A 15,375-nucleotide genomic window follows, 5' to 3' on the forward strand; every position below is an offset into this window, starting at 1 on the left:
CGGACGAGCCACAGATGGTCTCTGGGGCTGCTGCCAGCTCCGACAGTCTCCGGTTTCAAGCAGGAACCAACTCAGTATTGCCAAACAAACCAAGGGAACGGTCCATGCGACCAGGCGGGGCCGTCCGACCGCGAGTCTCCGCACAGACGCCTAGGGCGGGGCTGAACCCGAGCCCGAGCCCGAGTCGGAGCCGGAGCCAGAGTCCGGTTCTGGGTCTCACACCCGCCCGCGATGAGCTTTGGGGAGGGTAGGCGGCCAGGGCAAAACTCCAGCGATAGCTTAGCCCAGCCCGGCCGGGCCCTGCCCACCTTTGCCGGCGCCCACCACACCCCTTCCGGCCGGGGCCCCGCCCCAAACAATGACCACGCCCCTCCGGGCCCTGTCCCGTTTCAGGCCCCGCCTCCAGCCCCGCCCCACCGCGAGCCGGGCGCTTAGTTCTTTCAGCCCGCGGGCGGCCACGTCCTCCCCCGACGCTCTGAGGTCACCGACCGGGCTGGCCGGCAGGGGGCGGAGGGACGGAGGGAAGATGGCTGCCGAGGCCGGATATTGGCGCCGCCTCCCCCAGTCGCGGAGCCGGCGCAGATGAGGCGGTTCGGCTGGGGCCAGCGGCGCTTCGCAACCCGAGCCGGGGAGACCCTGGCGGTGGGGCCTGGCCCTGCTCTATGCCGGCGCCTCGGCTAGCGTGAGCGGTGGCGGTAACGCCTCTCTTTCCCCCCGACCCCGCGCTTCCCCTGCGGCTTGGGGAGTCGGAGCGGGCGGCGCGGCCGGCATGGAGGACGTTAACTCCAATGTGAACGCGGACCAGGAGGTGCGGAAGCTGCAGGAGCTGGTGAAGAAGCTGGAGAAGCAGAACGAGCAGCTGAGGAGCCGCTCGGGAGCCGTGCAGGGTGCAGGCCTCCTCGGGCCCGGCAGCCCAGCTCGGGTCGGCGTGTCCACCCCTTCGTCGGGCGCGGCGTCCCCTCGGGGCTTCCCGCTGGGCCTGGGCGCCAAGGCCAGCGGCGGGGCGGGCTCCGGCCCGCGACGGACCAGCAGCGAGGACCTGCGGGACGCCACCTCCTTGCTGGCGGCCGGCGAGGGAGGCTTGCTGGACGAGGTAGAGCCGCTGCGGCCCGACGAGCTGGAGCGCTTGTCAGGCTGGGAGGAGGAAGAGGAGAGCTGGTGAGCGCGGGGCGCTGGGCCCGGTGGGCCTGCGGGGCGGAGGGGTGTCCCTGGGGGAAAGCAGGGTGGGCTCGGCTTGTGGTGGGGACGCTGGCTTTTGCCTGTTTCTGCTGCGGGCGGGCAGGTCCGCTGGAGTTGGGGGGTTTCGAGGCGTGCCTTGGAAACGGGTTTGTAGCTAGTTCTCTGGGTCGTGGAACCTCTGGGTGCAGGACCCAACTGGACCCAGATGGGATCTGTGGCTTGGCACAGTCCCCCGTGGGCCCGCACGCTCAGAGCACTCAGAGGGTACCAAGCTGCTTCGTAGGAAGGGATCCTGCTTTGTGTGAAAGACGGGCTTTCGGATGGTGGTCTGAGCGGTTTGGATTGTAGGGAGGGGTCTGCTTCAAGAGGTAACAACCAGGTGCGGGGACATAGAGAGTAGCTACTAGCAGGCAGTGCTTTGGACCGGAGTGAGATGGGGATGTTTGTGGGGAGGCCGGGTGGACGTCACTCCCCTTTGGGTAGTGGGGGGAGTAAAGCTTTGCTTTGTGTGAGGAGGGCAGTGGAGAGGGATGGGGCTGCTTTGTGTGAAGTCGGTGGTGGATCGGGGAACCCTGAATTTTATATTGGAAAACAAGAATTGCATACGACATAATTTCGGAGCCGTGAAGCAATAGTTAGTTATCCAAGCTGACTATCATTTCCGTGCCTGCCATCCTGGAGGCAGAGAAAGGGTCCTAGTTAAAAATCTAGACCAAAGCCGGAGTTATCACGAGGCACCTCTTGACGAGCTGAGGTGACCCCACACCTTAAAGTCACACTTTTCGGTAGGCCATGAGAAGCTTTCCCTCGAGTTTTATTTTTGATTAAAAAAACACCTGCTGGAAATATCCTCATAATTCATCCGTTCTTGAAGTCCTAACTTTTAGCTAGAACGTTTATGCTGTTGACATTAAAACTTCTCTGAAGTCGAAACCTCTCGTGGACTGGTATCCAGGCCTCTAACTTTGAAGAATTCTAAGCACTGCCTGGATGCAGGCCCTAGATTTGCCACTTTAAAGGTTTCTGACCTTGGAGAAGTTACTTTGAGCGTCACTTTTTTCCTCAGAGGAAAATTATCATTCTTGTGTAGAGTTCTGAAGGTTAAGTCAGATAATCCACATGTACTTTTAGCAGTGGGTGGCTTGGCATACAATAAATTCTCCAGGACTGGGCACTGGTAGCCTTAAGCCTGGCTATTTAAATCAACACTATTTTGTGAGTTCACATGTGATCCCTGCTGTGGGAGAGTCTAAAGATTCTTAAGTGCTGATGCCTGTGTGTGAGGCCCTGGCAGTCCTAGTGAGAGCTAAGTCTTGGGCAGTTAAACAAGATAGAATGTATACACCGTGAGGTGAGAGGAGAGCTACAGAACAGGAATGCTGATTGTGCAGACGCTAGCGCCTTGGTCCAGATCCTGGGGCAAACTCAGGAGAAGGTAGAAGTCGGAGAGTGGCATCTAGGAACAGTCCAGCATTTTACGTTAAAAACTACAAGAAGTACTGGTAACTTGTGTGTAGGACCATATGAATGACAGGCATTGCTTCTTATGTCATTGCCAAGAGATACCAGGCATTAGTAGAACTGAGTAGTTAGACGGTTCATGTCAGCCACCCTGTCCTCTGAAGGGATCCTGTGCAGGTATGCACTTTGAAAGCATCCAGAGTCATCCAAGTATCATCAGAGCCCTTCCAAGTGACGAGGAGATGAATGCTCATGGTAATGAGGATTGGCTGCACTCATCAGCCCATTTTAGATGGACTGGTGGAGCACATTGACTCCCCCAGGCACCAAGCAAGTCTTTAGCTGCTTTGGTTTCTGAGCATGGCTTTGTCAAGGTAAAGCAAGTCCCTTAGGTAAGCATGCCAGGAGTTTGTTTTGACCACAGGGTTCCTGCTTACTATTTCACCCGGTTTCCTGTCTTGGTGCTATAGTTATCTTATGCTTTTTCCTGTAAAGGCTTATGGGTATTAAAATCTGGGCCTGAGTTGGATTTTAACTGTGATAGGTCAGGGGAGAGTTAAAGTAATCAGAGTTAAAGTGCCTTGGGTGTGTCTGAGTAGTAGGAGGGTGTGGCTGTCAGTGGCTGGGAGAGTTCATAGTAAAGTTTGCTTTCTCAGCAAGCCAGAAACCTACCTTCCATAGCTGGTTTCTGTTGCATATCATTTTCATCTAGAGAAATTGTTGCCCCTAGTCTATGCCACAAAATGTAGAAGGTGCTAAGTAGTAGCACTATATGGAAAAGTAACTGGCTTCTGGTATAAATTTCAGGGATTACCAAAAGTAACAGGTTTCTTTCATGCTAGGCTCCTTGGAAATGCAGATCTGTGTTGGCCATAATAAATTCTCCAGGGATTGTGCTTGTTTCCTAAACTTAATTGAGTTCCCAAGGAGCTAGTTACCATCTCCTAGAACACACTTAGGCAGTAGTGGAGGATAGCCCCGAGGGCTCAGCCTCATGATACAAAGTGCACAACCTACGTATGAATAACAGGGGATACTTTACTGTGAGTGGTGCGCTTTAATACTTTCTATTCTGTTGTATTTTGTTATGAGGAAAATACTAGCTACTACTAGCCTGACTTAGAGACCCGCAGATGGGTTGCAACTTTCAGTCTGAAAAACCGTTGCTCTCAAATAACTCAGAAAAGTCCAGGAAAGAGAATGAAGAGGATTGGGTACTACTGCATTAAGTGATATGGGGTGTGTGGGATTAAAACAGTTTTGCCTTTAATTAGACTTAACTTATATATTTATGAGGTAGGTATCAATTTCGGTGTAAGGAAACTTTATCTTGGCATCAAGTAACACACAGTAAACGGTGACACTAAGCTTAGAATTCAGCTCTTCATTAAAGTTTGATACTCCCATTGTTTTGTGTTTTCCAAATACAACACCAGCTTATGTACATGAACTGCCTTTTTATGTATGGTGGTACATGTATTTGAAGACTACTAGTGTGTTCCTGGTGCCCCTTTTCCCACCATATGTTGAACGTTTTCTTCAGAGTCAATTTCAGATTATTGAATAATTTCTTAGATGTTATAATTCTTTATAATAATAATAGTGGTAGAGTATTATTATTGAGACAGGGTCTTACTGTGTCACTCTGTCTATCCTAGAACTATGTAGGCTAGGCTGGCCTCAAACTTTGCCTCTGTCTGCCAAGTATTGGGATCAAAGGCATGAACCAGCCTACTTGGCTGACTTAATTTTTTTTCTTTATTTACTTTAGTTGCTCATTATCAGATATGGTATCCAGAATTGTATTCCCATTTTTAAGGTAACCAGAGTGTGTGTACTATATCTCTTGAACCAAGAGCTATTGTTAAGACATAATAATGGCCAGGTAGTGGTGGTGCATGCCTTTAATCCCAGTACTCAGGAGGTGGATCTCTGTGAGTTCGAGGACAGCCAGGACTATACAAAGAAACCCTATCTTGAAAAAACAAACAAAAAGAAGAACAAAAAAGAAAAGAAAGAAAAAAAGTAATCAGATTCACTGATTAATTAATTTAGAGATGTCCCATATTGTAGCCCAGGCTGGCTCTTACTATATAGCCCAGACTGCCTTGAACTCATGACAGTCATCAACCTCCCAAATATTGGGATTACAGATGTGCACCAAGCCCTGCTATTGTATTTTAAACAGTTAGTCTTTAACAGTTTCAACTTCTGTTACTAAGTTTAGTAGGTACTAGTAGTATGACCTACTCTGTCTACCCTGTGTTTTCCATTAAATTATGTTAAACTGTGTCTCCCTAATTTTGGCTTTTTTTTGTGAGATTTTTTTTTGAGTTTAAAGACAAGGTCTTTATATTTCATGTCATTTACATTTCATTCAATGTCTTGACTAAGGCATTACTACCTATTTTCTAATCTTTTTTTGTATCTTTATATTTAGTAGACATTTGTTGTAGACCTTTGTTCAGATTGTGTGTGTGTGTGTTTATACACATTGGTGTTTTTGCCTGCATGTATATTTGTAATAGTTACAGAAGTGGAGTTATAGATGGTTGTGCCATATGGGGACTAGGAATTGAACCCAGGTCCTCTGAAGACTAGCCAGTGCTCTTAACCACTCCGGCTGCATTTGTTCAGATTGTTGACAGAAGAGCTAAGTGACAGACAAATTACTCTCAAGTATGCAGCTCAAGTTGACTCCTCCCTCCAGTAACACCAGTCTATTACTGCCCGTTATGGTTATTCACTGGCTATTAATTCTTTCTATTGTCTGGCCCATGTGACATTGGTTTTCTGTGAATATTCTGAAAGATTTTGGCAAATACTAGACTGTAATTAAGCTGTAATGAGCCTGCATGGTTCTTACCTGCAGTGAAGTCATTCCCTTAAAGCGGAAATTGGAATGAATTTGGTTTTTTTGTGGTTATGCATCTACTTGTTATGAAATCAGTCCATTCTTAAATTCATAAACATTATTTAATCTTATTTTCAGTTTGCTCTGGAATTTCTAGATACTGCTTATTATTCTCTGTAGAAACTACCACCTTTCGTCATAACCTTTTCCTCCATATTTCTGATCCACAGTGATTTTATGATAAAGTTTTTGTTATTTTTTTCATGGTTTAGAGTGGTAGGGCTAAGCATATTTTAACTACATTTGGCTTACTAGCTCTTTGAGCTTAATAGTTTCTTTGAGCACTGATTCTCTTGGAAGGATGTTCTCCCTTCTCCATCCAAACAAACTGATTATGACAGAAATATTTTTGTCTTAGATATTCAGTGTCCGGATGTATTTTGTTTGTGATTGTGACTGTTGCTTCTTTCTACCGATGTTACTGCAATTTTTTTTCAAGTTTTTCATTATTGAATTTAATTTTATAGTATATGATATACCATTTAATTAACACATTTTTATAATGCATGTTTTATTTTTAAATGTATTTATTTACTCATTGTGGGGGGTGTTCATGTCACAAGTGGGCACATGGAATTCAGAGTACAGCTTCCTCAAATTGATTTAACTTCTGCCTGTGGGTCCCAGGTTTTGAACTTAGGTAGGAAGGCTTGGTGGTAGGCAGGTGTGTTTACCCATGGAGCCATCTCTCCAGCCGTATAGGCGTGTTTGAAAGCCTACAGGATAGTGACTTGTGGAACAGACAGGGCGGTGCAGCTCTCACCTCCTGTCTCGGGCACATTTCCTCACCACTGACGGACACTGACTTATAGCAGTCACTCCCTGTTTTCCTCTCCTCGGTTCCATTTGTCTACTTTGTCTATCAGACTTCCTATACTGGGCCCTTCATGGAGGTGAATTAGAGCAAACGGCCCTTGTGTCTGTCTTTCATCTGGCATATTCTTCCAAGGTTTGTTCATGTTGTAGCACATGTCATAATATTACCTTTATCCTTTCTTCCTTTTATGTGCCTGGACACTGTTCTAATGTGTGACTTACCAGGTTTCATGTGTCCGTTCCCTTGTAGGTGGGCATTTGGATTGTTCCCAGCACTTGGCTATTATAAATAATGCTATTAAGACATTTATTTACACATTTTGGGATGAACATATGTTTTCTTTTTTCCCCCTTTGGGTGTGTGCCTATGAGTGAAATTACTCCAAATGGCATCGCCATGCTTAATTTGATGAGAAACTGCCAGCCTGTTTTTCACAGAAGCTGTGCCACTTCTCATCATCACAAGCAGTATACGAGGGCTCTGATTCTTCTGCGTCTTTGTCAGCACTTGCTAGGTCCATCTTTAATTGTATACCTTCTGTTAATATAATTTTGGTTCTGATCTGCATTTCTTTTTTTTTTTTAAAGCTTTTTTAAAGTTTTATTTATTATATGTAAGTACACTGTAGCTGTCTTCAGACACACCAGAAGAGGGCATCAGATCTCATTACGGGTGGTTGTGAGCCATCATGTGGTTGCTGGGATTTGAACTTCTGACCTTCGGAAGAACAGTCGGGTGCTCTTACCCACTGAGCCATCTCACCGGCCCCCTGATCTGCATTTCTCTACTGGCTAATGATACTGAGCAATTCCTGTATTTCTTGGCCATTTGTGTTAATTCTTTTCGAAAAATGTCTATTGGAACCCTTTATACATTTCTTTTTCTGCACTAGGGATTGGCCTAGTAGCTTGGGTATGCTAGGTAAGCACTCTACCATGGAGCTAGTCGCTGGCTCCACTTGACCTTTTTCTGACTGCATTGTCTTTATGCTGTAGGCTCTAAGAGTAGATTCTGGGTGTGCATGGCTTGCGCATGTTCTTGCCCCATACCATGTGATCTCATTTTCTTGGAAGAATCTTTGATGCACAACGTCTTAATAGTGACGAGCAGTTTATCTGTTCTGCCTTAGTTGCTTGTCACTGGCATCATTGTTCTGGAATTTATGTATCCATTCCTTTGTACGTGGGCATTTGCGTTGTTGCCACCATTGGCTGTTATTAGTAATGCTGTGGTGACATTTAATTACATGCACTCCTGTTTCACTGCTCGCCACATGAGGACTCGGATTGTGGGCATGTGTCATCACTGTAAGCTTACTTTTAACTCTTTAAATTATGATTTTTACTTTTTACTTTTACAGTTTTGATTTGTTTTTGAGACAAGGTCTCTCTGCATAACCCTGGCTATCCTGGAACTCACTTTGTTTACCAGACTGGCCTCAAACTCACAGGGATCCACCTCTGTCTGCCTCGTGAGTGCTGGGATTAAAGGCATATGCCACACACCTGACTGACTTTATTTCTAAAATTTCTTCCCTTTCCTTTCCTTCTCTTTCCTCCCTCTTCCACACCCCCTTTTTTCCTTTTTTTCCCTTTTCCCTTTCCTTAAATGGACCTACTATCTGACCTGAAAATCTCTTATATAGAATAGGCTGGCTTCAAACTCACAGAGATAGCCCTGCCTCTGCCTCTAGAATACTGAGATTAAAAGTGTGCACTACCATAGACAGCAATTTCTTTTTTTTTTTTTTTTTTTTTTCCTTTATTTGGTTTTTTGAGACAGGGCTTCTCTGTATAGCCCTGGCTGTCCTGGAATTCACTTTGTAGACCAAGCTGGCCTCGAACTCAGAAATCTGCCTGCCTCTGCCTCCCAAGTGCTGGGATTAAAGGCATGCACCCCCACCACCCGGCAATTTCTTTTATTTTTTAATTAAAATATTATTACATTATTTCCCTCCCCTTTCTCCATTACCTTTCACATGTTCTCCCAAACCTTGCTTCCTTTTAAATTTATGATTTATTTTCTTTAATATATTGTTACACTTACATGAGTAAATATACAAATACAGTCTGCAGTTCTCCTTCTCTCAGCATGTATTAATTGCCTGTAGCACTATGTCTAGGGGTGCAGCCCAATGGCATTTCCTCCATCCATGTATGTCAGCTGGTGTTATCATTGTTTAGGTATTGATTAGGCAGCCATATTGTTGAGCTTCCTGTAGTAACTAGATAGCACAGTCTCTCAGAAGACTTCCTAGTCCTTTGGCTCTTTCAGCCCTGCCCCCAGTGTTTCTTGAGCCATAGATGCAGGTCTTGTGTTGTAGATGTATCAATTGGGGCTGAGCATTTTGACCAGTTGTGGCTTCCTGTAATATCCTCCATCAGCTGCATAAAGAAACTGCTTTAACAAGAGGTGAGAAGAACGCAGTTAAGAATTTGCAGGTTTAGGAGTGGCAATGGTACATCTTCCTCTGAGATCCAAGACGTCAATAGTCTGGATAGTTGGTGTTCAGGACTGGGCATAATTTCTCTCCAGTTGCGTGGCCCTTCAGAGCAGCTAGACAGCTGTTGGTTACTGCGACGATGTAAGTGGCACTGCTGCAGTTTAGCGCTATCTTGGTGATCATTATTGTGGTTCATAGGCATCACTGCTGGCTAGGACTACTGATTGCTTGCCTCTCTTAGCAGCACACATAGCACCTCCTACCACTATAAAGGATAGTTCTTAGGGAGGAGGCTTTTGGATCAGATTTAGCTTAATTACTGAGAGTCCTGTGTCCAAAGTGCAAAGTGTCTTCAGCAATAGGGACATGCCATCAACTTCTAGGAGACAGCCAAGGGCAACAGCAATAGTCTGTGTTTGGGAGTCTCTTAGACTATCCCACCAACAACTCTAATGTTTGTGTGTGTGTGTGTGTGTGGTTCATATACTGGATTGTGGTGGTTGTTAGTTTGGGGATGGGGGGGGGCATTGTCCAAGTGGCAACTTCATCTAAACCACACACACACACACACTACTATGCAATGTTAGATGAGTATAAAATATGAATCCCTGTCACTTTTTCAAAAACATTCCCTTTCCTTTTCCTTCTGTATTATCCTGCCATCTTCCTCCCCAATTACTGTCTCCCCACTTTCCAGTCTCCTCCTCCATATCACTTGCGTCCTGCTGTTCCCCACCCTCTGTGACCCCTCTTTACTTTCCTGGGTTCTGGGATTACTCCAGGGTAGGTACTCGTATCTGAAGATCTGGAGCTAGCAGCCTCTGTTGAGAGAGAACATGGCTATATTTGTCTTTTTGACTGTGACACCTCTCAGTATGCTCTTTTCTAGTTCCATCCATTTAACCTGCACATTTTGTGACATAGTTTTTCTTTATAGCTGAAGAGTATTCTTAGTGCATGTATACCACATTTGCATCATCCATTGATCAGCTGAAAGACATTGGAGTGTTTGTATTGCCTAGCTAATCGAGAGTAGAGTGGCAGTGAACACAGCTGAGAAAGTATCTGGGGAGAGGATGCTGAATCCTCTGGGCAAATGTCAGAGAATCGGATAGCTGGGTCGTATGGTAGATTTATTATTTAGCTTTTTGAGAAGTCTTTTAGGTCTTTGTATTCTTCAAGATTTATTTGAAGTAAAATAATGTAAATGTAACCTTGCTCACCATTCTTTTTTGCTGGTATGCATGTTCATATTTGTGTAGATGCCTGCGTGTGGGTGCACACGGAGGTGAGAGGAAATTCCTTGGGTGCTGTCTCCCTTTTTTCTCACTGACTTTGAACTCACCAACTAGGTGAGGCTGCCTGGCCAGGGAGCCCAACCATCTCCCTGCCTCTGTCTTCCCAGGACTGGGATTAAAAGCACACACTATCATACATGACTCTCCAACCCCCATCCCATGATTTCTTCGAATCAAACTGAAAATCTTGTGCTTGTTGCAAACACTTTACCTTTTTCCATTTAAGCCGTCTCTGCTGCCATTTGTTTGTTTGTTTGTTTGTTTGTTTTTAATACAGGGTCTCCCTCTGCTTGCTTAGGTTACCCAGGTGGTTCTGCAACTTGCAATAATCATCTTCCAAATGTTGATTACAGGCATGAGCCACCACTCCTAGCTGTTAAGCACAAATATGCGGTTCAGTGACATTGACATTAGTACATTCATATTTGTGTCCATCTGCAGGCCATTTCTATATTCCTCAATGGAAACTGCCTAGTTACTAAACAGTGACTGTTTTCCTGCCTGACAGTCACCATTCCACGCGCTTTCAGTGTCTGTGCTACTCTAGGCTCCTTCTTATACAACTGGAATTATATCTGTTGTTGGCCACTCAGTTATTTTACTTAGCATAAGTTACTCAGAATCTATTATGTCATAGCATTTGACAGGATTTCCTACTTTGTTAAGGCTAGGTGATATTTCATCATTGTATTGTATATGTCACACTTTTTCACTGCTGGAAAACATTGCTTTCACATCATGGTAGTGGTGAATAATGCTCTGACTGATGGTGCAGCTATCTGAGTGTCTGTACTTCCTAATATTCAGGAGTGGATTTGATGGACAATTCCCTTTCCTATCTTTGGTGTGTGCTGTGCTTATGTATATACACACATATTCAAGTCTATGGGCAAGGATGCATGAAATTTGTGTGTGTGTGTCCAAGTTTAATATGTCAGAAATCTACCTTGATAGCTCTTCTACTTTATTTGTTGAGTTAGAGTCTCTCAGTCAAACCCAGAGCTCGCTGATGAAATGGCTAGTCCTGCCAATCTGCTTGCTGGGTTGGGATGAAGGGCGTTAGTCTTGCCAGTCAGCTTGCTAGGGTCAGATGAATGGGGCTGGTTGTGGAGGTCTCCTTCAGAGACTGACATTATAGATGAGCTGCCGGGCCCACCCAGCATTTCCATGGGTTCCAGGTATGGAAGACTTCTGTTGTATGTATGGCAAGCAAATAAACTTCTGAGGAGGCCTCCCAAGTCACGCTATTGGACTTGTTCAAAAGCTACCTCTCCGTGGTCCACACTGGCTGAGCTCTGTTTTGATCATTTATATGTCCTTAGCTTGTGGCAGTCAGAGCAAACCCAGTTCCTATTTCCCCTCAGCCATTGGTTCTGATGGAAACTGTTGAGAAAACCAAGGATCTCTTAGGTTTTCTTTTTTCCATGCAGGTGATGCTTTCACTAGGTATCTGAGCACTTGGTGGCTTGTGTCACTGTACTGTCATAGCTATGTCCTTTGTACTAAGGTGGAAACTTCCTTACACGGGCAGCTTTATTCATACCTGTCTTTGCCTGCTGGCTTGAAATCAACACCCACAATGCCATTCTTATTTTATATTTATAATTTAATGCTTTTAGAAAAACCCTGACCTATAGCATATTATACACACACTCACATATATATATGTGTGTGTGTATATATGTGTGTATATATATGTATATATGTATGTATATGTATCTGCAGCTGTCTAGGATAAATTGAGTATTCATTATTGTGGAGAGGGTTAAGAGCTGTCATCTCTTGGACTCAGCTAACGTTGCTCATTACTATGAATTGTGCTAATAGAAAAAAGAATTTGTTCATGGGCAAAAGGGGAGAATGTGTTTGAAGAAGTGTCTAAATGAGTTTATGTTACATCTCTGCTTACTGTGCTGCCCTAAAATAGGTGAGAGGTCAGTATGGGCTGCACTGCTAGTCAGGGTTAGCGGACTGGTTTTTAGCATCCCAAAGCCAGGGTTTTAGCTTTTATCTCCTTAACTTTAAGATAACCCTTATTGCTGACATGAACCCCCTAAATCCACTATGCAGACTGTAGATTGAGTTTCTAAGAAAAATAATATGAGTTGTCATGCTTTTTGCAGAGATGTCAGGAACTTGTGTATATCATGAAATTGTAGAAAAGTAAAATCAGAAGTAGACTGAGATGTGTTCTGTGAACTTCCTCTCAAACTTGGTAAGCCCAAGACAGCGTCTCCAGGGCTGTGATTATAGGGATGAGCCGCTATACCAGCTACCCATCTCACCTTTAACTGTGCCTCCCAGGTGAAACTGAACCAGTTAAACTATATTGCTCTTCTCACACCCCAGGCTCCAACAACTACCATTCTGGTTTCTGTGTCTATAAACTTGATTATGCCAAGTAGCTTTTGATTACATTTTGAATCTGCAGTGTCCTCCACAGTCTCTTTTGTACTTGTTTGCCAGCTGGAGGGCTATTTTGGGTGAGGCTTTAGGAGGTAAGGCCTAACTGGTAGAGGAGGATTACTAAGAGTGGCAATAGATGGTTCTAGCCCTTCTTCGTTCTGCTCAGTAGTCTGCCACCATGTGTCCAGCTGCTCCTGTGTGCTCTGCTATTAGCATGGTTTTCATATTGTGATGTATGTACTGGGACCTTCTGAGGCTGAGTTCTTCTGTAAGCTGTTTGAGAGAGGGAAATGTAGTTGGAATTAAGCCATATTTGTCCTTTTGTTTTGGCTTGTTTTATTTAACATTATGCTTTCAAAGTTTAATCTATTTTATGACTTGTGTATGTCATTCCTTTCATAGTAAAGGAAGGTAGACCCAGAGTCACCTAGCTGATAAATAGGGGGAATTGGGACTTACAGCAAGCCTGAAAGCTATCTATGGAAAAAGTAGTTGGCTTTGGTTTGTTTAGTTTATGGACATGCAGTTTGAGGAGGAAGGCTTGATGATCACGTTTGTTTTGGATGCCATCTCTTAAAAATGGCAGCTAAAGTTGCAGTTTTTGATATAATTTTTTTGTTGTTTTGTTTTGTTTTGTTTTTCAAGACAGGCTTTCTCTGTGTAGCCTTCACTGTCCTGGAACTTGCTCTGTAAACCAGACTGGCTTCAAACTCAGAGTTCTACTTTCTCTGCCTTCCAGTTGAAGAAGAATGTTCTTAGTGGAGTTGCTCTTGGGCCTCCAGACTGCCTTCCAAATCATTGGGAATGTCCTTCCTAAGACTGCAGACTGGGCTTGTGGTGAGAGTGCTGAAAGACATGTAAAGCATTTAATGAAGTAGTTACCTGTAAGTGCTTGTAATTCTGTTGTTGTGGTAACAGAACAAACAACACTGCAGTCTCCATAAGAGAAGAAGCTTAAACAGAGAAGTGTGTACAGTGGAAGGAAGCATGGGTTAGTTTTAGGTCCTTCTTGAATATCTCTAGTAATAGCTAATTCCTTTCCTACTGAGGGAAGGTAAGGAATGGAGAAATTCTTAAAAGCTCTTATCATGCATAGTAGATCAGGCTGACATAGCAAGAATCAGGGGTCCTTAGTGGCTGATTCACCTTTCCCCTGAGCTCATTGACTTTTGACAGAGCAGCTCCTGAACAGTTAAGACTTCTGATGTCTTGCGTACAGTTCCTTTTAATCCTCTTGCTAAAATCTAAGCCTCAGTTCAAACTTTCTCTCTTAAGAAAGTCTCCTCACCTTTTTGCTGTTCTTTCATAGGTTACCTCATCACTGTATGAATGTCTGTTTGGGAGTATACTTAGCACAGTACTGTTTTAGTTTTTCCTTTTTTAAGATGTATTTATTTTGGGTGGGTAGGGAAGTGGGGGGGGGAGGGTATGGGGGACTTTTGGGATAGCATTGGAAATGTAATTGAGGAAAATACATAATAAAAAATATTTTTAAAAAGATGTATTTATTTATTTTATGTATATGAGTGCACTGTAGCTGTACAGATGGTTGTGAGCCTTCATGTGGTTGTTGGGAATTGTATTTAGGACCTTCGCTTGCTCCGGTCAACCCTGCTCACTCAGTCCCTGCTCCCTCCAGCTCAAAGATTTATTTATTATTATACATAAGTACACTGTAGCTGTCTTTACACATACCAGAAGAGGGTGTCAGATCTTATTATGGGTGGTTGTGAGTCACCATGTGGTTGCTGGGATTTGAACTCAGGACCTTCGGAAAAGCCGTCAGTGCTCTTACACTGAGCCATCTCTCCAGCCCCAGCACAGTAGTGTTTTGATTGTGTGTCTCTAGTCTAGGTCATGAGCACTATCATATTCACCTTTATATTTCTAGATAAGACACAGCATCTTGTATGTAGTAAAAATTCAGTTATAGTAAACTAGTTGGAGTTAGTCCGAGTTATAGTTATAATGGGGTAAAATCAGGTAAAGCTGTAGAATAATGTGACTGAATCCTTCTATGACCGTTGTAATAGTAACAGATGAGGAATTTCCCCTGGTGTCTAGATGAGAACACTAGTAAACTTACTCTCTCGTACTTAAGGGCCTCGTGAGCCTTCTGAATCACTGGTGTCACTAACACTCAGCTCCATGGTTGTGATTGTTCTGCATGTAAATCCCTGTGTGTAGTGCCAGGGGACCTGGCTAATGCTCTGCTATCCTCAGTGGGGTCCATCTTCACCATGTGCACTCTCATTAAGACCCTGCCTCCTTGCCTTCTTAATAGGAACACATCCATAACCGTATCCACAAATAATGTGATTTTTTTTTTTAATGTGGTTTTTAAAAGGAGATAGTTTGGTGATCAAGTAGCAGAAATTTGGACTCTTCTGAAGGGTATTAGAAGAACATATTAGGGCTGGATACGTGGCTCGATAGTAAGAGTGTGGGCTGCTCTTGCTGAGGACTCCAGTTTGGCTTGTAACTGCATGCTATTCCCGCTCTAAGCAATCCAATACTGTACATATGTGGCATGTACTTACACAGGCATACCTATGTGCACATAAATAAAAATAATAAAGCTCTAGATTGGGTGAGGTGGTATATTTTTAATCCAGCACTTAAGATGCAGGTGGATCTCTGTAGATAGGAAGTTCTAGACCAACCATGGTTACATAGTGAACCTCTATCTCAATAAGTAAAAACCAGTGGAGGGATTAAAATAATGGTCTTCATGAAATATGAGGAGTAATGGATACACAATAGCACAGTATTATGATGTCGGTATGAAACTTGTGAAGATGAAGCTGGAGTGCTTAAAATTTAGATTTGCATGGCGAGGATGAGTCGGCCGTCTCCT

At 44.1% G+C, this 15,375-nt stretch overlaps 1 protein-coding gene across 2 annotated transcripts in view; it reads left to right on the forward strand.

The window, feature by feature from the left end:
* The first annotated feature begins 506 nt into the window (after positions 1-506).
* The window catches only part of Slain2 (SLAIN motif family, member 2), a 64,480-nt gene continuing 49,611 nt past the window's right edge, over positions 507-15,375 (forward strand). For both annotated transcript variants that reach the window (NM_153567.3, NM_001113423.2), the window contains exon 1: positions 507-1,158. In NM_153567.3, coding sequence (NP_705795.2) covers positions 770-1,158 — 389 coding nt within the window. In that variant the 5' untranslated portion in view covers positions 507-769. The remainder of the gene's footprint in view (positions 1,159-15,375) is intronic.

This window comes from Mus musculus, chromosome 5 (assembly GCF_000001635.26).
Source record: "Mus musculus strain C57BL/6J chromosome 5, GRCm38.p6 C57BL/6J".
Taxonomy (NCBI): domain Eukaryota; kingdom Metazoa; phylum Chordata; class Mammalia; order Rodentia; family Muridae; genus Mus; species Mus musculus.